Below are 23,887 nucleotides of genomic sequence, written 5' to 3'. Positions count from 1 at the left end.
AAGGGGGCCAGGCTGGTTTTGGTCACCTAAGGGTGGGCAGCCCCAACAGGCTGGTTCACAGGTCCATTTCGGCCACATTCTTCTTAGAAATGGCTCACAGGCCCTCCCTTCTGCTCCAGGAATGGTGTGTCACTGGGCACCGCCTTTGAGAACTTATCCAGGGGTCTGGGCATGGCCTACTTCCCAGCCATCAGCCTCTCCTTCAAAGAGTCCGTGGCCTTCAACTTTGGCAGCCGTCCCCTGCGATATCCTTTTGTGAAAAAGACTGTGGGCTGCTGGGAAGCTGGGACTGGGGGCTCCCTGCTCCAGGAGCTCTGTGAGCAGGTGGTGGGCCCTGCTGCCATGAGGAGTGAGTAGGGTACAGCTTAGGCAGGTGCCAAGGGTGATTCTTGCAGCAACCTTGTTAGGTGGGTACCATTACTGTTTCCGTTGGACAGATGAATGTGAAGCGGCAGGAGAAGTTTCATTCCGCAGAGAAGTGGGAGAGTTGTGGTGTGAACCAGGCCCTGCCCCAGGAGTCTTGGAGGGAGGGGTGGGTGTTCTGAGCCACAGATCAGGCATTGCTGGCTTAACTCTGTGGCACCTACCCGGTGGCGGGCTACCGGCCCCTGCAGGACCCACCGTGCACTGACCTGATGCGGGCGCAGAAGTTGCTGGGCTGCTTCCGGGCAGTGCTCAGCGTGGAACTGGACCCCGTGGTGAGCCAGAGTCTGGGCCAGCTGAGCTGGGGGCTTGCCACTGCCCTCTGCCCCTCACAATCCTCCCTCCTCCTTCATACACAGGAAGGGCAGCTGGTGGAAAAGGAAATCTCTGAGTGGCAATTGCAGGGACAGCCCACCATCCTCCTCACACTGGCCCACATCTTCCATCACTTCGCACCTCTCTTGGTGAGGGGCCATGGTGTGGTGGGGGGCAGGCCGCGGTAGAAACGCCTGTGCTGGGGGCTGGGATGCTGAGGCGTGTGACAGAACCATCCCGTCGGGCGCCTCAGGCCTCAAAGATGTCACCAAGGGAATGAGGAGACGCTTCCAGCTGAGGGTGTCAGGGGACATCCTGGAAAGAAGATCAAGGGGTGATGAGATCACAGGCCATGGGAACTGCATGTGCAAAGCCCCAGGAGGGCTGTGGGACAGTGGGCTTTCTTGTGTCTCAGTCAGACCCTGGAAGGGCTCATCTATGTCCTGAGGCTGCTTGAAGGGGCCCAAGAGTCTTTGGCCACCAGCCAGGGCAGGGGGACGCTGAGTGGGGCAGAAGGCCACCGCCTCACCAGTGCCCACCCTCGGTGCAGCGCCAGGTGTACCTGGTGGAGGCTGTGCTTGTGAGCTTCATGTTGGGCATCGTGGAGGCAGGCACCCCTGCACAGGCGCAGGCGCAGGCGCATTCTGTGATGCACCAGGTCCTGGACCTTCTGTGGCTCTTCATGGAGGTGAGGCGTCAGACCTCAAGCCCCAGGCTGGGATGTCAGCCTCCACTGAGATGGGGGAGGTACAGGGAGGGTGCTGGAGAAGGCCCCACCAATGGCTTTCCCAGAGCCGGCCCTCAGCATAGGTGTGCAGCCTGGCCTCCCCCTTCTAGGACTATGAGGTACAGGATTGCCTCAAGCAGTTGATGATGTCCCTGTTGCGGCTGTACCGATTCTCACCCATCGTCCCAGACCTGGGCCTGCAGGTAGGAGCTCCAGCCTCTGCCCTGAGCTCCCTGGGCCTCCCCAGCCCATTCTGAGCACCCTCTCCCCACAGATCCGCTACCTGCGGCTCACTATCGCCATCCTGAGTCATCAGAAGTCCCGCAAATTTCTGCTTAACAACGTCCTGTATCCTCCCCTTGCTGCCAGGCAGGCCAAATGTGTGGTGCCCTCTGGGGTCAGCAGAGGCCAGGGAGGGTGGTGTGCCTCTGGCCACGGGTCCCTGTGGAGGCTCAGGAGGACAGAGCCACCCAAGATGTGAGTCCTTGTTCCAAGACCCAGCCTTCCCAGCACTTTCTCTCCAGAGCAGGGAGGGTAGAGCAAAGGACCCAGCTGGCTGGCCAGCCTGAGCAGGGATTTCCAGATGGCTGCAGGCTCTTGAGCTGCACGGAGGTATGGGGGTGCTGCCAGGACCTACCCTCTTCAGCCAAAGCGCTGCATTTTTATCTGATTCCACGGTGAGGGCTCCTACGAGATCTTTAAGGAGTCAGCTCCTGTTTCCCAAAACTGTGGAGAACTGCAGGAGTAGGAGGGAGAGCAGAGCTTCAGGCCCCTGGCTGGAAAGCCTGTGCTAGCTGCTGTCTTTTCTCTTGGGGTCCTCAGCCTCCAAAAGGCAGAAACCAATGGAGAGGCTGCTGGGCCCTCTCTCCAGCCTGTACCACAGTCATCTGTTCCTGTGACAAGCTTTTCTTGTGTCCCTGCTGGGAATTGGGCTTGGGGGTTTGACGGCCACAGCTCTTTCTCCAGGTTCACCGTCAGGGATACGGGCACAGAGCAGCAGTGGCACCCCGGGGAGTGGGAGAGCCATGGTGGGCACACCCGGAGGTGGGCAGGTTTTGGGAGGGCTTCCCAGGGAAGACTCACGAGGGGGCGTGGGGCATCTGTAGTGAGCATAGCTCTTCCTTGACGACCACCAGCTTCGACGTGCTCCGGTCCGTTGTCTTCTTTTATATCAAGAGCCCCCTGCGTGTGGAGGAGGCTGGCCTGCAGGAGCTCATCCCCACCACCTGGTGGCCCCACCGCTCCAGCAGGGAGGTGGGCAGACCTGAGTGGGGTGGGCCGCGGTCACAGTGAGGGCCAGCCCAGGGTATCTGAGCTGCCTGGCACTCAGCCCGTGAGGCCCCTTCCTGCTCTGGGGGAGGGAGTGGGGGTCTTTTGTCTGACGTAGACCTGGGTAAGCCCTGGCTGAGTCTTGCCAGCTTCCATCCCCCTACCCCTGCCCCTGCCCAGGGCAGAGAGAGTAAGGAGATGAAGGATGAGACAGCGGAGGAGCGGCTCCGGCGGCGCGCTTATGAACGGGGCTGCCAAAGGCTCAAGAAGCGCATTGAAGGTCAGCCGCCTGCCTCGGGCACTGGGTAGGGGGTGGAGGATTTGTGTGCACACGTACTTGGGGGCACCTGGTAGTCCCTGTGCTTAGGTTGGGCTCAGGGAACCCTGGTGGTAGAGCCCTGGTCTAAACCTGCTACCCCTTCCCATCCCTGGGAGCCTGAAGGCCAGGCTCTGCCTAAGGTGGCTGTACTGTTCTCTACCCTACTCAACCCTCAGTGGTGGAAGAACTACAGGTCCAGATCCTAAAGCTACTGTTGAACAATAAAGATGAAAATGGGGTGAGTGACTGACTCCCAGACCCCTGCCTGGGTCCCTGGTGGGAAGGAGTGCCAGGCTGTTCCTGGAGACCCAGCAGGCCGGGCTAGCTCGGCTGCCTGGGGCAGGGCAGGACACTGAGCTAGTCCAGTCTGGGGTCAGTATCCTCAGCTCATCCCAGCCTCCTTTTTCCTTCCGCTGAAGGGTGAAGCTTCTAGGTACATTTTCCTGACCAAGTTCCGAAAGTTTCTGCAAGAGAATGCCAATGGCCGGGGGGTAGGTATCCACCAGGCCAGCCCACCGCGGCCCCCTGGCTGTGTCACAGCATTTGCACCTGGGCTTCTGGCCCCTCTCCGCCTGCTTCATCCCTGCCTAGTCCTATTCCTCCCCTGTCCCGCTGCCCTCCACACTCAGCCCAGGGTCCTGGGGCAGGGCCTTGGACGAGGAGTGGGCTGGCCTCTGGGCTGCACTAATGAGTGTCTTCCACCCTATACCTGCAGAACATGCCCATGCTCTGCCCACCCGAGTACATGGTCTGCTTTTTGCATCGCTTGATCTCAGCCCTGCGCCACTACTGGGATGAATACAAGGCTTCGAACCCCCGTGCGTCCTTCAGTGAGGGTGAGTGCGGCCGGGCCTTCAGTCAGAGGCTGAGTGGAGGCAGGCACAGGGCAGTCCCTGGTGTTGCTGTGGAGTGCTGGCTGAGGGCGGGGTTGGCGGAAGCTGCCCTGGCCTCCTGCCTTATTGAGTCCTCCCCACCGGGTCGCAGGAGCCCTGTACCCTGTACTCTACGACTGCTGAGCCCGTGTTTGCTCTGATGGTCCCTGCAGGTTCCTGTCCTGTACTGGCCCATTTTCTTAGTCCTTGCCTGCCCAGCCCTCAGCAGTCCCTTGTCAGGGATGCCTTAGGTGGGCTCTGAGGTGCTGGGGGTCCTGTGTTTGTGTGGGAGAGAGTCCTCAAGGGTCAGTGGGAGCCTGGGTTGGGGGGGTCTCCCATGGGGCTGGATCAGGGCCCTCTCTGGCTCTCCCCTGAGTGACCTGCAGCCAAGAATGCCCCCTTCCTCCTAAGCTATACAGTTGCTGGCACTGAGGTGAAATGGTAGAGGGTGGGTGGTAGGGGAAGCTTAGTCAGGCAGGAGGCCAAGGCCTGGGTACCCTCTGTACTGAGCCAGAGTAGAGGGGGGGCCTCTCGGAGGGTCTTCCTATTGGGCTCTGACTGCTGGCTGGGCCTCCCAACTCATTGCAGAGGCCTACATCCCTCCCCAAGTCTTCTATAATGGCAAGGTAGACTACTTCGACCTACAGCGTCTTGGAGGCCTCCTCTCGCATCTTCGGAAGACCCTCAAAGGTACGTGCAGGCCCGTGGGCAGTGAGCCGGGCAGGGTGGGGAGGCCCTGAGCCATCTCCGCTGTGAGCGCTGAGTTTCGCTGTGTCCACCAGAGGGCTCCCGAGTCTCACCCTGCTCCACAGGAGACTGATGGGCCACTCTGCCTCAGGTCTTGGGTCCATCCATTCCTTCCCTTGTGCATCCGCCCCAGAGGACATCTAGGAGCCCTGTAATGAAATAGGGGGCAGCTGTGCGGGTGGAGGAGGGAACCATGGGATCTTGGGGAGGGGTGCGGTGGGGTTGTGTGCATTTGCTGCCTGAGCTCAAGTGGCCGCGGTGCAGAGGGCTGAGAGCACGGTGTGAGCAATGGCAGCAGTGCCAGGAATGGCCCAGCCTGGCCTGGAGACAGAAGCAGCTGCTGTGCTGGAGAGGAAGTGAGAGGCAAGGGGTCTCAAGGGCAGAGTCTGAGGGCCTTGGGAGCTGCAAAGAGAGTGTAGGCTCCTTCCAGGGCAGGGGTAGCTTTGGAAGGTCTTAAGGGTAAAGGAGTGAGGTCAGGGGTCTGTGTGGGAGGAAGCTCCCTCTGGCTGCTGCGGTGTGGAGGGTGGAGTGCAAGGGCCGAGCACGGGGACAGGCCGGTTGTCCAGGTAGCAGGAAGTGGGGAGGGCACGGGTGAAGGGGAGGGAGGCTGTGGGGATGGGGCACCATCAGGGAGAGGAGCTGCAGGAGATGACAAGTTTGATGTGCTTGAGGTTCCAGTGACGCAGCCAGGACCACAGCCTGGGCTGGAGGCAGAGATGGTGGGTTTGGCTGTCAGCGTAAAGGTGGGATGAAGCCTGGAGTGAGGCAAGGAGAGGCCTGGGCAGCTCTGGACCTCCTTCTGTGTTGGGGGCAGGACAAGGAAGGCAACAGTGGAACAGTCAGAGAAGTAGAGGGGCGCTGGAGAGTGTGAGGATATGGAAATAAAGACAGAGGGAATGATGGGGTGTGATGGGGAATGCCTCCTGCCTCACTCAGCAGGACTTACCCTGCAAGACGCAGGGCCTTGAGATGGAAGATGAAGGATGGGTTGGAGTAGAGGGGTGGAGGCCCAGGCACAGTTATAAATGGGACCCTGCAGAGCCTCCTACCCAGCCAGCCAGTGCCCTCTCGCTGTCCTGAGCAGTTCCACCTGTGACCCCTCACCCCTCCACTGGCCTGAGAGCCCTTCTGCCATTCCTCCCAGATGACCTTGCCACCAAGGCCAACATCCTGATCGACCCACTGGAGCTCCAGGCAGCCACCATGGATGACCTGGACGAGGATGAGGAGCCAGCCCCGGCTGCGGCCCAGGTGCCGCGGTAGGGGCGGGCAGGGGGCTTCGTGTTGGGCTGTCCCACTATCAAGGGCAGGGGTGTCACACGGGGCCATCTCCCCTTCCGTGCAGGCTAGGAGCTTCTCACCAGGCTGGTTCCCCTGCTGTAGGTGGAGGCATGAATTGCTGGGGATGCAGTGGGGAACGCCTCCTGCCACAGAGTCCCTGGGAGACACAGGGCCTTGGGATGCTAAGTGAAAGCTGGGTTGGAGTGGGTGGAGGGTGAGGCGCAGGTTCAGTGGTAAATGGGGCCCTGCGAGGCCTCCTGCCCAGCCAGCCGGTGCTCTCTCACTGTCCCGTTCCCCAGCTCCATGAATCCAGGGAGCCCTAAGGGGCCCCAGGTCCCGGGGAGCTGAGTGGCGTCTGGCCTCCTCTCTCCACCACAGCGCCCCATGCAGGCCCTGGCCATAGGGGGCTCGCTGCCCCTGCCTCGGCCCGGCTGGCTCAGTTCTCCAACCCTGGGCCGAGCCAACCGCTTCCTCAGCACAGCAGCTGTGAGCCTGATGACTCCCCGACGGCCTCTGAGCACCTCGGAGAAAGTGAAGGTCCGCACGCTGAGCGCAGAGCAGAGGACCCGTGAGGACAGTAGGTGCCAGGCAGGGCCAGGCATGGCACTGAAGGATGCTTCTGCCCTGTGTAGCTCCCCACCCTGAACAAACCCAGAATCCACCCCCTTCCCTCCTGGTCCTGTGGCCTGGCAGTGTCTCAAGGTCGTGGGAAGTGTACTCTGAAGGCAGGAAATCGATGCTCTAGAAATAGGTCCTGGCATGCAGCACCTTCCCTGCCCCTCCCTCCACATTTTTCCTGCAGGTCCCTCCTTGGGCTCAGGCTGGGGGAGAGGGCTTCCTTCTCCTGCTTTGAGGCCCATCCCAGCTCCATAGGCTTAGGGAACTGGAGTGACCCTGCCCCTGCCTCTGACCCTGCTCTTCTCCTGCTCCCTAGTCGAGGGCAGCCACTGGAACGAGGGCCTGCTGCTGGGGCGGCCCCCTGAGGAGCCTGAGCAGCCTCTCACCGAGAACTCCCTGCTGGAAGTCCTGGACGGTGCTGTCATGATGTATAACCTCAGCGTTCACCAGCAGCTGGGCAAGGTCTCACACCACTGGTCCCTGCGCGTGTCATGGTTCTGCGTGTTTGTGTGATGCACATGTGCACACGTGTCGGGTGCCTGTATGACTGCACACAAGCATATGCCACAGCATGACTGGTTTCTGCCAGTGCCATTTGGGCCTGACCTGGTTGACTTTTGTGGGAGGGGGCTGTCCTGGGCCTTAGGTTGAGGGTTTGGTGGGGCAGGGGTCCAGGCTGGAGAAACCTGCATGAGCTGTCCAAGGGTCACCCTAGACATGTGGTATCTGGTGCTTTAGATGGTGGGTGTGTCCGATGATGTCAATGAGTACGCGGTGGCTCTGAGGGACACGGAGGACAAGCTCCGCCGGTGCCCCAAGGGGGTAAGGTAGATGGGCAAGTGGGTCTTTGTCGGGGGGGATGTTGAAGAGGGCAGCTTGCTGGCTTGTGGTCCCCAGGGCAGTCTGTGAGGGAAATCTGCTGCCCTGCCCCTGCCTCAAGGGTTTCCTAGCCACTCTCCTCGTCCGCACCCACAACCTGGCCAGACCATGTCAGTGAGAGTGGGGTTGGCACCAGGGCTGGGCACGACCTGAGCCCCATTAGCCAGCCTTGGTCTGTGCTAAGTGTCCCCACCCCAGGCTACTAAGTGCTGACGCAGAGTCACTCTCCTCATCAATTATGGATTCGACCCTGAGTGCTTCCTCGGCCACTTGCGGAGTCAGCAGGAAGCAGGGCCTGCCTCCCCCACTCCCCTGGAGCCCCTTGGCTGTAGCTCTTCTACCTGGCAGGCAGAGCCAAATGTGCCCATTCTGGGCTTCCCTAGCAGCCCCTGGCCCCTACTTGTCCACAGAGCCCTGGGCTTGGCCGGAGCCGCAGTTCTAGCAGGGCAGCCCTGGAGTGTCCCACTCAGTGGCTCGGCTCACACCCCCCAGCCGCATCTCACTTCCACGTTCTAAGAGGCACCCGTGCCCTGTCTTGCTCGGGCTCACCTGCAGGTCAGAGGCCGAGGAGGTTTTGAAGAGTGGAGCCGGGCCTGCCCCGGGTACCAGCGGGGCCCCTGCAAGGCTGCCTTGGGTCTGGGCATGGGGCCATGTCCTGATTGTCCTCCCTTCTTTGGTGGCAGAGGAAAGACATCCTGGCGGAGCTGACCAAGAGCCAGAAAGTCTTCTCAGAAAAGCTGGATCACCTGAGTCGCCGTCTTGCCTGGGTCCACGCCACCGTCTACTCCCAGGTGAGCAGGTGTGGCCTTGACCAGCAGCGGCTGCCCTCCCCGAGCCCACGGACTAGTCAGATTGTGCGGGTTGTGCGGCCCCTCGATGTTCCCTGCCCTCTCAGGCCTCTGGCACGTGCACGCCTCTCCTTGCCTCTCCCATTGCCACATCCCCTGAACTTTTCATGTCCCATAAACTTAAGCAGATGCCATTTTTAAACCCCAGTTCCCCATGTGGTTCCCTACGAGGAACAGTCTGTCTTCCTGCCTCCCCTCCTGCGCTGCTCCTCCTCTCCCAGTGCATCAGGGGTTCTGTGGCCTCTCCCCAGCCTCACCGTCACTCTCTGCATCTGCTTTTCTCTGGCTCCTCTCCCACTCCTGAGGCCACTGGCCTGTCCCTCCTCACTCATTCACTCACTTGTTCATTTAATAACGTGCCCAGAGCCCGGACAATGCCAGGTGCCATCTTGACACTAGGGATGCTCAATAGCAAATCAGAAAGCGGAGTCTGCTCTCCCAGGGCAGTCAGCCTTGAGTGGCAGACGGATAGGTGGTGTGGTCCCTCTGTGACCACATTTTGACCCCCCTAGGCCCTAACCCACCAGACTTGTTTCATGTCCCCACCTGCCTCAACTAGTGAGCACCCTGGGACGTCCCAGGTGCCCTCATCAGGGCATCTGTCCACCTTCTTGGGCATGCCCCTCCCCCATAACTGGGTGATCAAGGCCTTTGGTCTCATCTCTCCCTCGCCACCTCTACTTGCTCTTTCCCCTGGTGGCATCTGCCCAACACAGACCTCCTCCACCTTTGACCCCTCTGTTCCCTCTTGCCGCAGACCACCTTGCTCCAGCCTCACCAAGATGGTCACTGTCAGGGAACTTCCTCTCCTCCCCACCGCCGGGACTTCCTGCCTGTCCACCTCCCAAGGCAGTCTTGCTGCCTCCTCCCACACCGTCTTCTTAGGAACCTCATCCTCCCATCTCTAGATCATCTTCCTTTTAAATTGTGGTAAAACGTACATAACATAAAATTTACCACTTTAACCATTTTTTCAAACTGTGGAATACAATATGTAATTTACTGTCTTAATTGTTTCAAATGTACAGTTCAGTAGTGTTAAGTATATTCACATGGCCATGCAACCTTCATCTCCCAGGACTGAAACTTCTCCCCACTACCTCCCCATCCCCCCGCCGCCCACCTCAGTCCCTGAAGAGAACCACCATTCTGCTTTCTGTCTCTATGAATCTAACTACTCTAGGTACCTCATCTATAAGTGGAATCTTTTTCACTGGCTTATTTCACCTAGCATAATGTTCTCATGATTCACCTGCATTGTAGCCCGTGTCAGGATTTCATTCCTTTTTAAGGCTACTATTCCATTGTATGTATGGACCCCGTTTTGTTCGTCCATCTGTGGATACTTGGGTTGCTTCCACCTTTGAGCTATTGTGAATAATGCTGCTATGAACATGGGTGTGCAAATACCTATTCAACATCTTGTTTTCAATTCTTTTGGGTTTATATCCAGAAGCAGAATTGCTGGATCATATGGTAATTCTATTTTTAGTTTTTTGAGGAACTGCCACATTATTTTCCATAGGACTGCACCATTCCCTACAGTAGGGCACACGGTTCTAATTTCTTCCCATCCTTGCCAACACCTGGTACTATAATTTTTATTTTTTATAATAGTCATCCTAATTTGTGTGAAGTGGTGTCTCATTGTGGTTTCAATCTGCATTTCCCTAATGATAGTGATACTGAGGATGTTTTTATGTGCTTATTGGCCATTTGTATATCTTTCTTTAGAGAAAAATGTATTCAAGTCCATTTGCTGTTTTATTATTTGGTTGTTTTTTATTTATATATTCTGGATATTAACCCCTTATCAGATTATGATTTACAAATATTTTTCTCCCATTTTTGGGGTCACCTTTTCACCCTGTTGATTATGTCACTTGATGCACTTTTAAAATTTTGATGCATATTTTTAAATTTTGATGAAGTCCATTTATCTGTTTTCTTTCCTTGCCTTGTTTTTGTTGTTGTATCCAAGAAATCAAGGTCCTGAAGCTTTTCTCTTGTGTTTTCTTCTAAGAGTTCTATAGTTTTTAAGTTTGTCTTTGATCTATTTCAAGTTAATTTTTGTATGTGATGTGAGGTATGGTACAATGCCATTCTTTTGCTTGTGGCTATCCAGTTTTCCTAGCACCCTTTATTGAATAGACTGTCCTTTCTCCATTGAACGACCTTGGCACCATTGTCAAAAATCATCTGAACATGTGTGTGAGGGTTGTTTGGGGGGCCTGTCTACTCCATTGGTCTATATGTATGTGTTTATGCCAGTACCACACTGTTTTGATTTATTGTAGCTTTGCAATAAGTTTTGAAATCAGGAAGTATAAGATCTGCAATTTGGTCCTATTTCAAGATTGTTTTGTCTGTTTGGAGTCCCTTGAGATATAAATTGGATATGAATTTTAGAATAGAATTTTTCTCTTTTTGCCAAAAAAAAAGCCATTGGGATTTTCATAGCAATTGCATTAAAACTGCAAATTACTTTGGGTAGTATTAACATCTAACAATATTAAGTCTTCTAGTCCATGAACACAAGATGTCTTTCCACTTGTTTGTGCCTTTTTGCATTTCTTTGAACAACATTTTGTAATTTTCAGTGTACAAGTGTTTCGCCTCCTTGGTTAAATTCACATCTGTTTAATTCTTTTTGATACTAATGTAAATAGAATCATTTTCTCAATTTCTTTTTTGGATTGTTCATTGCTTGTATGTAGAAACACAGTTGATTTGCTGGTTTTGTATCCTGCAAATTTTCTGAATTCCTTTATTCTAACAGTTTTTTGGTGGCGTCTTTAGGGTCTTCTACATGATCATGTCATCTGCAAACAGATAATTTTACTCCCTCCCTCCCTTTTATTACTTTTTCTTGCCTAATTCTGGTTAGAACTTCCAATACCAAGTTGAATAGAAGTGGTGAAAGCAGACGTTCTTGTCTTGTTCTTGCTCTGAGGGGAAAGTCTTTCACCGTTGAGTATGTTGATTGTGCACTTTTGGTAGTAACAGCCTTAATTACCCTGAACTGCCTTTGTTTCTTCTGCATCCTCAGTGCTATCAGTGCATGCCTCCTGTTCATTCGTTTCTCCCATTAGTGAAAGAAAAGCCCACGACGCCTTTCCCTGATGTCACATCTGCTTAACAGCTGCCACTCTCTCCTTCCTTCTCTGTGTTTTAGCTTCCTTATCTTCCCTTCACTCTTGGCCCAGCTCAGGATCCTCTGCTCTGAAATAATCTTACGAGGTCTCTATCGCACTCACCCCTCTCCCTTTGCAGACACGTCTCCTCTCCCATTTCAGTGGTCCCTTGGCTGCATCAGTGCCATTGTCATCCCCAGACTTGGTCTTCTCTGGCGCCGGCTCCCCGCAGGCCTTCTGGCTCACTTCCTATGTGTACTCCCAGGCCCACCCTCTGACTTCTTGATTACATCTCCATGGGTTCTCAGGTTTGAGAGCACAGCAGAGAGCTGGTGGAAGGTCCCAATGCTCCGGCTCCACTCCAAGAGATGTGGGTGTTGTGAGTCTGGGCTGGGGCCTAGGGTTGGTTGGTTCTGGTTGGTGACCCCTTCTGGGCCCTTCTGTGGGATCCCAGTAGACTGTCTGGAACCTATATTGTGAGGAACAGGGCCCTTGGCAGATTTTGTCTGCTTTCTGTGGCCTCTGGTCCACTAGCAGTCACGCTGCCTTTGGCCCTCCCACGACCTTCTCTGAGCTCCAGACCAAGTTTCTACCTGCCTCCTCAACACTACCTCTTTGGGGACATCACTAGGTACCTCGTGCTCCACACATCCTAAGCCACATGCTCTCTGCCCTGCACCAGGCTTGCTTCCCCTCTGGTACTTGTGACCTGCATGGAGGGCCCATCACTCCCCAGAAATGTGGGCCCATTCCCTTGTCCCCACAGCCCACTGGTGCATCCCCATTCCTGACCATCCAGTCCCCTTGCTGTCTTGGGCTTGGATGAGGCTGTTGCTTCCTCACTCCTTGTCCCCACCTGCCCCTGCAGCCCCTTCTGCTCTGGGCAGTGTTCTGACACAGACTTCTGATCACATGACACTCTCTCACTTAAAACCTTCTGTACCTTAAAAAAAATGCAAATCAGAGTTCTGGTCTGGGTTGTAGTGCTACCCTCTCCAGACTGGGTGGCCCTTCTTGCCTGCCCAGACCAGTATTTGATCGTCCCTGCCTGAGCCACTGCTCCCACTTCTGGAAATCCAGTTCTCAGTTCTCATGTCGTAGTCCTGGGAGGCCCTTCCTAATCCCCAGACGGGACCGTGCCCCGTGCCCCTTCCTGTGAACAGCCCAGCAGCGTGCATGTGTCTCCCGCAGGAGAAGATGCAGGACATCTACTGGCTGCTGCGCGTCTGCCTGCGGACCATCGAGCATGGCGACCACACGGGTTCTCTCTTTGCCTTCATGCCTGAGTTCTACCTGAGCGTGGCCATCAACAGCTACAGCGCCCTCAAGAATTACTTTGGCCCCGTGCACAGCGTGGAGGAGCTCCCAGGTGATGGGGCCACGCAGGCTGGGAGGGGGCAGTAAAGGGGGTCTTTGGAGTGAGCCCTTACAGCCTTGCTGAGCCTTCATGGTCCAGCAGCACACATCCCTATGAGAAGGAGGTGAGGCAAGTCCTACTCTGCCCTGCCCAGCATCAAGTAAGAATTTGCAGAAGTCCCAATGGGTGGAGAGCCCTGCTCTAGGACCAGCAGCCACAACCAACAGCTCCTCCCTGGTGTTGGGAGGGAAACAGACAAAATGGAGTACAGGGTGTGGGGTCAACCCGCCCTGCCCTGGCTTTCACTTCCTTCTTGGTGCTGCTGGGGCCCAGGAGCCAGCTGGCCTCTCATCCTGCCGCCCTGGCACTGGCCATGGGGTGTGGCATCCCAGGCAGATCACAGCAAGGGGTGGGCAGCCCTGCTGGTGGCCACGTAGGAGTCTGGGCTTCTTGCAGACCACTGATTCCAGGCTGGGCTTGGCAGTTGATGTCGGGATCAGGCTGGGAGCTGTCAGGCCCCCTGCCCTGCCCTAGGCCTAGATGCAGGCTTTGTTCTCAAGAGGTAGAGCTCTGGGTGCCCCAGGGGCTTTGACTGCTCAAGATATGTGTGCTGAGGTGGGTTTGAGCCCGGGCAGAACTCTTACCAGAACCTGTCTTCCCACTGGGACCCGCCCAACCCCTGTAGTGAGTCTGTGGCTTAGCATCTCGCCAGCTGTTAGTGAATGCCCTGCCTGAGGTCCTCAGATGCTGGCTTAGGCTCATACTGGCCCTTGGAGCCAGCTCTGGACCTGCTACCCAAGCCAACCCACCAAGGGATGTGCCTGCCCCTGGAATCTATACTCCTAGTCAGCTGCTCCTACTACCCAACTCTGCAGGCTACGAAGAGACCCTGACCCGCCTGGCTGCCATCCTTGCCAAACACTTTGCTGACACACGCATCGTGGGTACTGGTGAGGTGCCCTACAGAGGGCTCGGGGGATGGGGATGGGGTGGCACCTCTGGCTGGCTATTTTCTGTGTAGAATGCCAGCCAGGTAGGAGTGATGCATGGGGACCAGGGCTCATGCCTGGTCCTGCTGAGGCATGGCCTGTTCTGGCAGACATCCGTGATTCACTGATGCAGGCCCTGGCCAGCTATGTGTGCTACCCAAACTCCCTGCGGGCTGTGGAGCGGATCCCTGAGGAGCAGTGAGTTGGGGCCCAGGGGCAGGGGGGGGCATGCACTCTGGCCTGCACAGCACCATGCCCAGCCTTACCACGTGCCCGACCACCCCTTGCCCTTGCAGGCGCATCGCCATGGTGAGGAGCCTCCTGGCTCCCTATGAGCAGCGGCCCTGGGCCCAGACCAACTGGATCCTGGTGCGGCTCTGGAGGGTAAGCCTGGCTGGAGGCGGGGTGGCTGTAACTGGCTGGTGGGGATGAGGGAGGGGTGCCCTGCCCTGCCCCACTGACCTCCCACTGACCCCACCCCTAGGGCTGTGGGTTCGGGTACCGCTATACTCGGTTGCCACACCTGCTGAAAACCAAACCTGAGGATGCCAATTTACCCAGCCTCCAGAGTGAGTATCCAGTTTTACAGGCTGGGGGCCCTTGCCCACTGCTCTAAGTTTCTCTCAGACTTTTCCCACTTCCTCCAGCCCTAGTCCTGGACTGATGTTGGGTCCAAACTCCCTGTCTGTCCCATGTGGTTTCTGTTTCCCTGCTTCTTCTCAGTGCAAGGACACTCAAGTTCCCTTACTCTCCAGTTCCACATGTGCCCTTTGATCCTGAACACTCTGCATGGGTCACAGTGAAAAGGGGCAGCATCTTCCCAGGCTGCTGGCAGCTTATGCAAAGTGAGGACACTGTCCTTTGCCCTCTGAGCCAGCTCCCTGATCTCTAGCCTTGTCCCAACACCATGTTCTGCCCCTTCATTTCTATCTGCTGGTGCCAGGCCCTGGATACCTGAGTCAAGGCAGAGGCATAAGCTAGGGGTTGGCCAGGGCCCCACAGGGTGTCCATGGAGCTTCCTGGAGGAAGGAGCCTTTGGTTGGGAGCAAAGGCTGCATTCTGTCCTGTGCCTGTGGCGCTGCAAAGCCCTGTGAGCCTGAGGACCCTCACTAGGCCCAGCCCCGAGTCTCAGGCTGTCCTGCTTGCAGAGTCTGCCTGCCACCTGCTGTACTCACCCTACAATGGTTCTCCTTGGCCCACATGGATGGTTCTGCCCTTGTGGGCAGTGTTTAGGACCAAAGGGGTCCCTAGAGCCTGAGTGCCTTGTGCAAAGTCACAAAGCAAGTCCTTGCTGGTTGTCAGGATCCTGCCTCCAGGGTGGGCCTGTGCTGCACATGGAGAGCAGCAGTGGGGCCAGATTCACATCCTGCTGCTGCAGGAACTATTGATTAGCGCGGGGGAGGTATACCCAGCCTGGGTGCAGCTGAGGGCTCTGGTTACTGCCGCCTGTCAGCTCAGACTTGGCACCCACCACTTTGGCCATGTGCCAAGGCCAGGCCAAGGGCAGCAGAGGACAGTGGAGGATGGCACGGCTCCGATTAGGCTCTTGGGAGAAATGGCCTTGATAGGAGTGGAGGAGTCTAGGTTACTCTGTCTAAGTCTAGCCCTCTCCTGAAGGGCATGTTACTGAGAACTTGCTGGGGATCGGGTTGGGGCTAGGAGGCTGTTCTAGAACCGGGTCGGGGTAGTGCTGGGAACAACTGCAGCCTGCGGTTTGCTCAGCAGAGGGAGGGGACAGATTTAGACCTAACCCCCAGGTGGTACTGCACCCTGTCCCCCTGCCATCATGACCTGAGCATTCCCAGGGAGCCTCTTTGCCCTTACACCAACAGCCCAGTGAGTGAGGGCACAGGCAGAAAAGCAGGGGCCACTGACTGGAGTCCCTGATGCTCCTCTTCCCCGCGTCTCCCAGAGCCCTGCCCCTCCACCCTGCTACAGCAGCACATGGCAGACCTGCTGCGGGAGGGTCCCGACGTGGCACCCAGCTTCCTCAACAGTGTCCTCAACCAGCTCAACTGGGCCTTCTCTGAGTTCATCGGCATGATCCAGGAGGTGGGTCATGGGGCGACCTCATGGGTGAGGGAACTGCAGAGGATGAGGCATGACCTGTGGTATGGCCAGGCCACTGACTGCTGCCCATCTCTCTGTTGGCGGCTCAGATCCAGCAGGCTGCTGAACGCCTGGAGCGCAACTTTGTGGACAGCCGGCAGCTCAAGGTATGTGCCACCTGCTTTGACCTCTCAGTTAGCCTGCTGCGGGTCTTAGAGATGACCATCACGCTGGTGCCTGAGATATTCCTCGACTGGGCCCGGCCCACCTCTGAGATGCTACTGCGGCGTCTTGCACAGGTATGTCCATCTGGGCAAGGAGGGTTGGCACCCTGGGGACACCCCAATTGTAAGCCCACCTATCCACCAATGGGTTCCTGCCCTCACAGCTGCTGAATCAGGTGCTGAACCGGGTGACAGCTGAGAGGAACCTATTTGATCGTGTAGTCACCCTGCGGCTGCCTGGTGAGGACCTAGATGCCCGGCACCCAGCACACCACAGGCCTTGGTTTCTCTGCCAGGAGCAGTGCTGCCTGATTCTACAGTCTGTACAGGGACAGTCAGGCTTGGCACCCCCAGCCTAGCTCACCCTTCTGTGGGGAAGACAGTGGGAGGCATGGATGACGTCAGCCAGGCAGGGGTGGAGCCCCTACAGCAGGAGCGCATGCGTAGCTCATCCCCTTCCTTCCCTTCTTAGGCCTAGAGAGCGTGGACCACTACCCTATTCTGGTGGCAGTGACAGGCATCCTGGTGCGGCTTCTGGTGCACGGCCCAGCCTCAGGGTGAGTGTTGGGGACTGGGGGCCCCTGTGGGAGCTGGGCTTGTCTGATGGGGAGGGGGCTGGGCAGTGCCTCTCCAAAGCTCAGTTTCCTTGTCTCTCACAGGGACCTTAGTATCAGGTCTGAGGGTGGAGGAAAGGCAGTGCAACAGCAGCAGCAGCTCTAAGTAGAAGCCAGGACTTCAGCAGAGCAGGGTGCTCTGGTCATGGTCAGAGCTGCTGGCTGTGGCTATGCCTCAGGCAGGGGCAGGGGAACCAAGGCTCTATGGTAGGGGCGGGGTGCCATCCTGCGATGTCTAGGACGGCACTGCTGGGATTAGGAGCACACACACCGTTAACCTGCGTCTGAAGGCTCCAGCAACGAGCATATACTACCTTTATTAAGAAACTCCACAGTAACTGGATCGAGGACACTTGTAGGGGCCCCCCACTCAGGAGGGGTTCCCAGACCCCCCCTTCCCTGCCTCCCTGCAGTGGGAGTGGTGAGATGCATATGAAGCCAGGGCACTGCTTCAGCCATTAGGCCGAGACCAGTGCCAGCCCTTAAGAGGATTCTACTCTCGAGGGACAGCGAGTTCCGGCTCGGCCCTCCCATCTTGGCTGTGCTCAGCAGGCTTTTTACTGCTGAAAAGCTAGGGGCACAGGCCCTGGTGCCCCTTACTGCTGTCCTGTGAGCCCATGGGAGAGGCTCTGCCCTCAGAGTGGCCTGTGGATGCCCCTGAGGGTCTCTTGAGGAGCCTTGCCTGTTTCATGCCTGCCCACCAGACTCTGGATGGACTTGTGATGCTTAAAGTAGGTTGGATGTTGGTGCATGGGGAGTTGTATTTCACCAGAAGGAGGGCTTATAATTCCTCCTTCCACTCTGAGGGTGGGGGCTACGTCTTCCTTTGAGGTCCTCCTCCTTGTTCCCCGTGGGCCATTCCCTTCCCATCCGCTTGGAAAGGGGAAAGCGGTTATGATTCAGTCCTTTACCGCCACTCCTTGAGGGCTGCCTTAGCCCCTGAGAGTGGACCTGGGGCTCTAATGCAAGGGTTCCTCCAGATGGGCCTCAGTTCCAATCTTCATGGGACATTTGGCCAGGAGGTCCCAAGGAATGTGGGCACAAGCAGGCCCTGGTATGGCCTGGGGCCTTTAGGTCCTGTGCTGGGGTGGAGCAGGAGAGAGGCGGGGGAACCCAACCCCTGTACCAGTGAGTGGGGTCACTGTGGTTGATGTTGAGGCCCACATCGGGGCTGGAGGACCAAGCCCAGTGCTTCTACCAGCATCTGGCAGTTTTCTAGGCAGCAGCAAGGAACAGGGCAAGCAGCGGGCAGGCGGTGGCCTGGATGGGGGCCCTTGGCAGCCTAGGTCATCACCAGACCCTCGGAGCCTGTGGAGCTAGCAGACTCAGAGCCAGCCTGGAGTCGCAGGCCCACGGGATTGTAGAGGTCGAAATCCTCAGCTACTGCCAGCTGCACACGACCATTGAGGCCCCTCCTGCCAGGCTCCAGAAAGACCACATGCTTGTGGACACTGGCCTTGCGGCTGGATGCGTTGGGTGGCGTGGTGCTGAGCACTGAGGACTGTGCGCTCAGCTCCTGGAGTGGGCTGGGTGTTCGGGGCCAGCGGCGGCAGTGGCAGGTGTGATGGTAGCAGCGGCGGCAGCCAGGGCAGGGCGGTGCGAATAGGTAGAGCAGCACGAGCACCAGGCCTACGGCACAGCCCAGCAGTGTGGTGAAGCCTGTGTTGAAAGCCTCAGGCTCAGGGTGTGGGAAGTGCACGCTCACGTTGTACTCGTGTGTCTGGTTGTGATGCAGGCGGGGCCCGGTCGCCAGGCACACGAAGACACCCTGGTGCCTTGTCTGCACGTTGCCAATGGCCAAGGTGCCATCAGCCAGCACTGCAATGCTGCCGTCGCGAGATCCTGGTGCCACGAGCAGCTCATGCTGCGGCGAGACCCAGGCAATGCGCATGGCTGGGGCACTGGTGTTACAGTGTAGCCTCAGGGACCGTCCCACCTGCACATGCAGCTGCTCTTCAGGCTGCTCTAGACCCAGAGCCATGGCAGCTGAGCAGTTCTCAAAGACACGGCTGTGCTCAAAGAAGCGCACGCGGGATGTGGGCACTTTGAAGGCCAGGCACGTGTACTCGCGTGTGAAGTCACTCACAGCATTTAGTCCCCGCTGGTGCCAGCGCTGAAGCAGGTGGTAGAGGTGGCAGTCACAGGGTAATGGGTTGTTGTGCAAGTAAAGGCCGTTCTTGAGAAAGGCTGGCAATGCAGCCAGGTCAGGTATGGAGATGCGTCCCAGGCGGTTGGAGGAGAGATCCAGAGTAAGTAGGTGGGTGGCACCCAGACCGTGCAGATGGTGGAAAGAGAAGGATGCGAGTTGGTTGCAGCCCAGATAGAGACGACTGAGCGCACGCAGGCCGTGGAAGGCATGCTCGTCCAAGTGTGCCAGGTGGTTATTGAACAGCAGCAGCATCTCCAGTGCCCCTAGCCCATCGAGGTCGTGGCGGCCAAGAGCCCGCAGGGCATTAGATGATAAATCAAGCAGCCGGAGGCCGCTGGCATTGTTGAAGACTCCACGACCGAGCACGTTCAGCTCATTGTGATTTAAACGCAGGGCACGCAGCCGGGAGAGGGGCGCCAACCAGCCAGGGCGCAGGTGCTGGAGCGCATTGTGGCTTAGGTCGAGGTCTGCAGCCGTGACTGGTAATGCAACCGGCACATCCTGCAGCCCCAGGCCGGTGCAGCTCAGCAGGTCGGCAGTGCAGACACATTTGTAGGGGCAATTATGGGGCCCAGGGGGCAAGAAGCCCTCGGAGTCCGGGATGCCTAACCCGATGCGCAGCATGCACAGCAGTGTGCCCTGCAGCACTAGCCGGGCCATGGCTGCCACTACCAGGGGTGGGACAAGGCAGCTCCGCTTAGGACGCAGATCTGAGACTCACCCACTTCTCTGGCTCGACGTGCTGGGCGCTAAATGACTGATGGCTGGAGAGGCAGGGTGCGGGCTCCGCCCCACGAGGCCGGCTGCTCCCGCTCCCTGGTTCCAGGTTTGTAGTTGCGAGCTAAGGCCACGCTCTGCTCAGTATTTCCTCCTCCGCTTTTCCCAGCTCTCTCCGAGCGCCCTCCTGAAGGCTCAGCTTCTAAATACTTTCTGGGAGGCGATTGCTCAGGAGGCGGGGCCTCAGGCTCCCATTGGCTCTCACTGAGGGGGCGGGGCAGCCACGCCCCCTGGCGATCACTGACCCCGCGTGGCCGCCAGAGGGGGCACGAGTCTGTCCCCCAACGCCTCAGCCTGCACTTGGCCTGCAGCTTTCCAGAGCACTCATCTCCCAGAAGAGAAGGGGAAACCTGGGAAGCATAGTTTTAAGCTGCTAATGTGTTTTCTTTGAGGAGTTATATATTAGGGGGATAGGTGGAATATCACAATTTACCCTGAGCCTCCTTAAAACTGGTACCTTGGCTATGTGGGTCTTATGGGGATTTTGGACTTAGTTGAGGGGGACTGCTGAGAAGTCTAGGGATGGGGTGAAGTGAAGGGGTCAATAATGCAAGTGGGTTGGATTGTCACACCACCCCACCTCTTCAATAGACATTGATTTCAAGACAGGCGCAGCCTTCTGACTACCCTTGGCACCCTCTCCCACTTAGGAGAGAGCGATCCACATCAGTGCTCCTGGCTGATCCCTGCTTCCAGCTCCGCTCTATATGCTATCTCCTGGGGCAGCCAGAGCCTCCGGCCCCTGGCACTGCCCTGCCTGCCCCTGACCGGAAGCGCTTCTCCCTACAGAGCTGTGAGTGGGCTGGGGGTGGGTCAGGGGAGAGAGGGATTTGGGGCTGGGCCAGGTCGGCAGTCTTAAGAACAAATTCCCAAGCTGGGAGTATTCAAGAGGCACTGGGTTCTCAGGCCACATTTGGCCTGATACCTCCTACCACTCCCCAGACACAGATTACATTAGTGTGGAGGAGCTGGCCCTAGTGGAACAGATGCTGGCACACCTGACCTCTGCATCTGCCCAGGCAGCAGCTGCCTCCCTGGTGAGTGAAGCCACAGCATGTGGGTCCACACCACCCAAATACTTATCAGCACAATTGTGTGCACAGTATATGTCGATTTGTCTGGGCATCCAACTCCAGCCCACCCTGTACTCTGCTCCCTGCAGCCCACCAGTGAGGAAGATCTCTGCCCCATCTGCTATGCTCACCCCATTTCTGCTGTGTTCCAGCCTTGTGGCCACAAGTCTTGCAAGTAAGTGGGCCCCACAGGCACAGGAGGTTGGGCAGGGAACAGCAGGGACACACAGGCCGCCCACATGCCATCCCCTGTTGTAGAGCCTGCATCAACCAGCACCTGATGAACAACAAGGATTGCTTTTTCTGCAAAGCCACCATCGTGTCCGTAGAGGACTGGGAGAAAGCAGCCAACACAAGTGCCACTTCCTCGGCTGCCTAGGCCTGCCTGGCCCTCACAGCAGGAGTCCCCACCCTTGAACCCAAACCCAGGCTGGGCCCTATTTATGAGCTCCCCTTGCCCTGTCCTCCACCCACCAGCCCCACATCCAACCTCCTTGCCTGTGTGTAACTTCGTTGGCGGGAGCCCAGCCATGCCCTAATTGTGCCTGAGCTCGACTTTCAGTCAGGGCCACAGTGAGCATTAAATTATTATTACATACAGTCCTGCCTTGGCCCTCCTTGAGGGAGTGGGCTTTGTGGGGTGTGCCCAACAAGGATCCTGCCAGAGTATGTCCACTGCAGGAGGCAGGTGTACAACAGTTTCATCCTCATCCAGTCCTCCCCAGCCAAATGGCAATGAGTCCAGGGCCTTCTGATGGGTCGAGCCAGTGCTCCCCTTGCCAGGAGGGAAATGGGAGCTCAGCTAGCCCCAAGGCATCCCCTCACATGATGATGCGAGGCTCCGGCACTGACTCGCCAATAGACTTGTGGGGCAGCACACTGGCCCCGTTGAGGTAGAGCTCGTCGTTAACTATGACGTCCTCGCCCAGCACGGTCACGTTCTCCATACGCACCTCGGGGGGGGAGGGGGCAGGCCTTGTCAGTGAGGCAGGGGCATTCCCTGCCACTCTCCCCACCTGGCCCAGCCCAGAGGCTTACCCACTGGCCCACACGGCAGCGCCAGCCTACGATGCAGGACTCTAGCCAGGAGTGGGAACGGATGTGGGCATCTCGCAGCACTGTGCACCGCCGGATACACACGCCATCCTCCACCACCACACCAGGACCCAGGCTCACGTTGGGGCCGATGCTGCAGTTCTTGCCAATGCGGGCACTGGGGTCCTGAGAACAGTGGGGAAAACAAAAGTGGGCCATTTGTTCCCCAAGACTGAAGGGGTTGATGATGGGCTGGGCATGGGCCTCACCACCAGCACGTTGCCCACTATGCCAGGGCCTGAGCACAGTTGCTCAGGCTGCTTCTGTCGCAGTGACTGTAGGAAGAGGCACATGCCAGTGAGGAAATCCTTGGGCTGCCCAATGTCCATCCAGAAGCCTGTAGGGAGAGAATGCATCAGGGGGCTCAGGCCAGCCACAGACCACCCCCACCCTGTGGCCTCCCTGCCTCACCCTGCAACTCCATGGCATAGAGCTGCCCCTCCTTGGCCATGACGGGGAAGATCTCCTTCTCAATGGACGTAGGCTGCAGCTGTGGGAGTGGGCAGCTCATGAGCAAGGTCGTGGCAGTGGTGGCCTGCCCTGCCCGAGCCCACTCAGCTGGCTTCTACACACCTGGATGCGGCGCAGCACTGCAGGGCTCAGGATGTACATTCCTGCATTGATCTTGTTGGACACAAACACCTGCGGCTTCTCCACGAACCGGTGAATTCGGCCTGTGTCAGCCTCACACACCACCACACCGTACTTAGAGGGTTCTTCCACTTTGGTCACCTGAGTGCGGGGGGACCTCAAGCCTAGCCCAGTGTTCCTGAGTCTTGATATACATGCTGTCTTAAATCTCAGGGGCTGTGCCCCAAGAGCTTACAGGCACATATACTGCTCATCTCTGCAGCCACAACATCACGGGAGCAGTTCAGGGCTAGGAGTGAGAGGCTGGGCATGGAGGGCAGGAATATCGGAGAGGAAAGACTCGCTCCCTTACCACAATAGAGCCCTCCTGGCCATGGTGCCGGTGGAACTGCATCATGGCTTGGAAGGGAAAGTCGCAGATCACGTCACTGTTGAGGACGAAGAAAGGGTCTGCAGTCTCAGAGAGCAGGTCACGGGCCAGTGCCAGGGGCCCAGCTGGGGGAGGGGGGCGGGTCACCATCATTTTGGGATCTGAGGTCCTGAATCAGGCTTGGCAGGCCTCATCCAGGTTGAGTCTTGCCCCTTCCCTGACTCTTAAGCCCTCCCCAAGGGACCTTCCTATCCTACTGACCTGTTCCCAAAGGCTCCTCTTCATGGGACATGGAGATTCGGATTCCTAGCTGGAAGGGAGAAGGCCCCAGTCAGGTTTCCTCCCACCAAGGTGGGAAGCTGAGTGGGGACCAAGGGAGAGAACCTAAAGTGTGACTCACCCTTTGCTCCTGAGCCTTCATTTCTTTCTCCAGCACCTGAGACATATAACTCACAGCCAAAATCACGTGGTCCACGCCTGCCTGTGGGACAGAAAAGCGCCGGCCACAAGGCAGGCTCAGCCGAAGGCACAGGCATCCCGGACCCCTAGTCTCTGGCCGTCCCTCATCCCCCAGGTCCTACCAAGGCCCCAGCCCCGGGCCTTACCGCGGCCAGCGCCTCCACTTGGTGCAGTAAGATGGGCTTATTGCAGAAATCCACCAGCGGCTTCGGGATGCTTAGCGTCAGCGGCCGCAGGCGCGTCCCATAGCCGCCCACCAAGATCAGTGCCTTCATTGCGCCTGCAGGCGGCCGGAGAGTAAGTCCCGGGCTCCGAGGTGTCCGCGGCCCGCCTGGCTGACCCCTGCCGCACACTCCCGCCGCCGTGCCCAGCCCTGTGCCCTTCACCCACCAAACTGACCGACTCGGGTTCTACCCTGTTCGCTCACTCCGCGCTGACGACGGAGCTGGAGCCAGGGCCACCGCGAACCAGGACGCGAGACGCCAGACGGAGAGTGGCGGGCCCGGAACTAGGGCCTGACCCGTGCGGGCAGTGACGTGAGCCAGGGCGGGCCAATCAGCCGCCGCGTACGTGGCACGGCCGTCGGCGTCGGAACGCCGGGGCGCGGCGCTCAGGCAGACGCAGCCAATGAGAACTGAGCGCGCCGGGCTGCCATGGGGACCGAGACCCGGACCCGCGGGTCAGCCGGCCATTGGCGGATCCAAAGGC

General features: G+C 57.8%; 3 protein-coding genes across 8 annotated transcripts in view; 1 reads left to right on the top strand and 2 right to left on the bottom strand.

Annotated features, from left to right (window-relative positions):
* Nucleotides 1–21,264, top strand: part of RNF123 (ring finger protein 123) — a 29,901-nt gene extending 8,637 nt beyond the window's left edge. For 4 of the 6 annotated variants that reach the window (XM_014563679.2, XM_032458492.1, XM_014563676.2 and 1 more), the window contains exons 10-39: nt 120–245; nt 584–698; nt 783–887; nt 1,289–1,426; nt 1,576–1,668; nt 1,740–1,813; nt 2,602–2,719; nt 2,915–3,014; nt 3,230–3,291; nt 3,473–3,544; nt 3,769–3,889; nt 4,514–4,615; nt 5,817–5,923; nt 6,332–6,530; nt 6,888–7,033; nt 7,310–7,393; nt 8,134–8,241; nt 12,624–12,801; nt 13,665–13,739; nt 13,889–13,976; nt 14,075–14,162; nt 14,263–14,347; nt 15,691–15,830; nt 15,938–16,126; nt 16,216–16,291; nt 16,524–16,608; nt 20,242–20,384; nt 20,534–20,628; nt 20,754–20,839; nt 20,923–21,264. In XM_014563679.2, the coding sequence (XP_014419165.2) occupies nt 120–245; nt 584–698; nt 783–887; nt 1,289–1,426; nt 1,576–1,668; nt 1,740–1,813; nt 2,602–2,719; nt 2,915–3,014; nt 3,230–3,291; nt 3,473–3,544; nt 3,769–3,889; nt 4,514–4,615; nt 5,817–5,923; nt 6,332–6,530; nt 6,888–7,033; nt 7,310–7,393; nt 8,134–8,241; nt 12,624–12,801; nt 13,665–13,739; nt 13,889–13,976; nt 14,075–14,162; nt 14,263–14,347; nt 15,691–15,830; nt 15,938–16,126; nt 16,216–16,291; nt 16,524–16,608; nt 20,242–20,384; nt 20,534–20,628; nt 20,754–20,839; nt 20,923–21,043 (3,319 nt within the window). In that variant the 3' untranslated portion in view covers nt 21,044–21,264. Of the gene's footprint in view, nt 1–119; nt 246–583; nt 699–782; nt 888–1,288; nt 1,427–1,575; nt 1,669–1,739; nt 1,814–2,601; nt 2,720–2,914; nt 3,015–3,229; nt 3,292–3,472; nt 3,545–3,768; nt 3,890–4,513; nt 4,616–5,816; nt 5,932–6,331; nt 6,531–6,887; nt 7,034–7,309; nt 7,394–8,133; nt 8,242–12,623; nt 12,802–13,664; nt 13,740–13,888; nt 13,977–14,074; nt 14,163–14,262; nt 14,348–15,690; nt 15,831–15,937; nt 16,127–16,215; nt 16,292–16,523; nt 16,609–20,241; nt 20,385–20,533; nt 20,629–20,753; nt 20,840–20,922 lie in introns of all 6 variants that reach the window. The other 2 variants (XM_032458494.1, XM_032458493.1) reach the window with 2 other exon arrangements.
* AMIGO3 (adhesion molecule with Ig like domain 3) lies at nt 16,949–19,609 on the bottom strand. The gene has a single exon (XM_006174164.3). It carries the CDS (start codon nt 19,472–19,474, stop codon nt 17,948–17,950), a length of 1,527 nt encoding a protein of 508 aa, XP_006174226.2. The 5' UTR covers nt 19,475–19,609; the 3' UTR covers nt 16,949–17,947.
* GMPPB (GDP-mannose pyrophosphorylase B) lies at nt 21,234–23,745 on the bottom strand. The gene is made up of 10 exons (XM_032458504.1): nt 23,579–23,745; nt 23,326–23,459; nt 23,121–23,201; nt 22,982–23,030; nt 22,703–22,845; nt 22,333–22,491; nt 22,171–22,249; nt 21,969–22,096; nt 21,703–21,885; nt 21,234–21,617 (listed from the first exon to the last, which is right to left on the bottom strand). The coding sequence occupies exons 2-10, from the start codon at nt 23,452–23,454 to the stop codon at nt 21,486–21,488; spliced, it is 1,083 nt and encodes a 360-aa protein (XP_032314395.1). The 5' UTR covers nt 23,455–23,459; nt 23,579–23,745; the 3' UTR covers nt 21,234–21,485.
* Between the last annotated feature and the right edge of the window lie 142 nt (nt 23,746–23,887).

The sequence above is a fragment of the Camelus ferus genome, chromosome 17 (genome assembly GCF_009834535.1).
Source record: "Camelus ferus isolate YT-003-E chromosome 17, BCGSAC_Cfer_1.0, whole genome shotgun sequence".
Classification (NCBI taxonomy): domain Eukaryota; kingdom Metazoa; phylum Chordata; class Mammalia; order Artiodactyla; family Camelidae; genus Camelus; species Camelus ferus.
The sequence above is the reverse complement of the archived record's forward strand: the minus strand, read 5'-3'. Positions and strand labels throughout refer to the sequence as shown.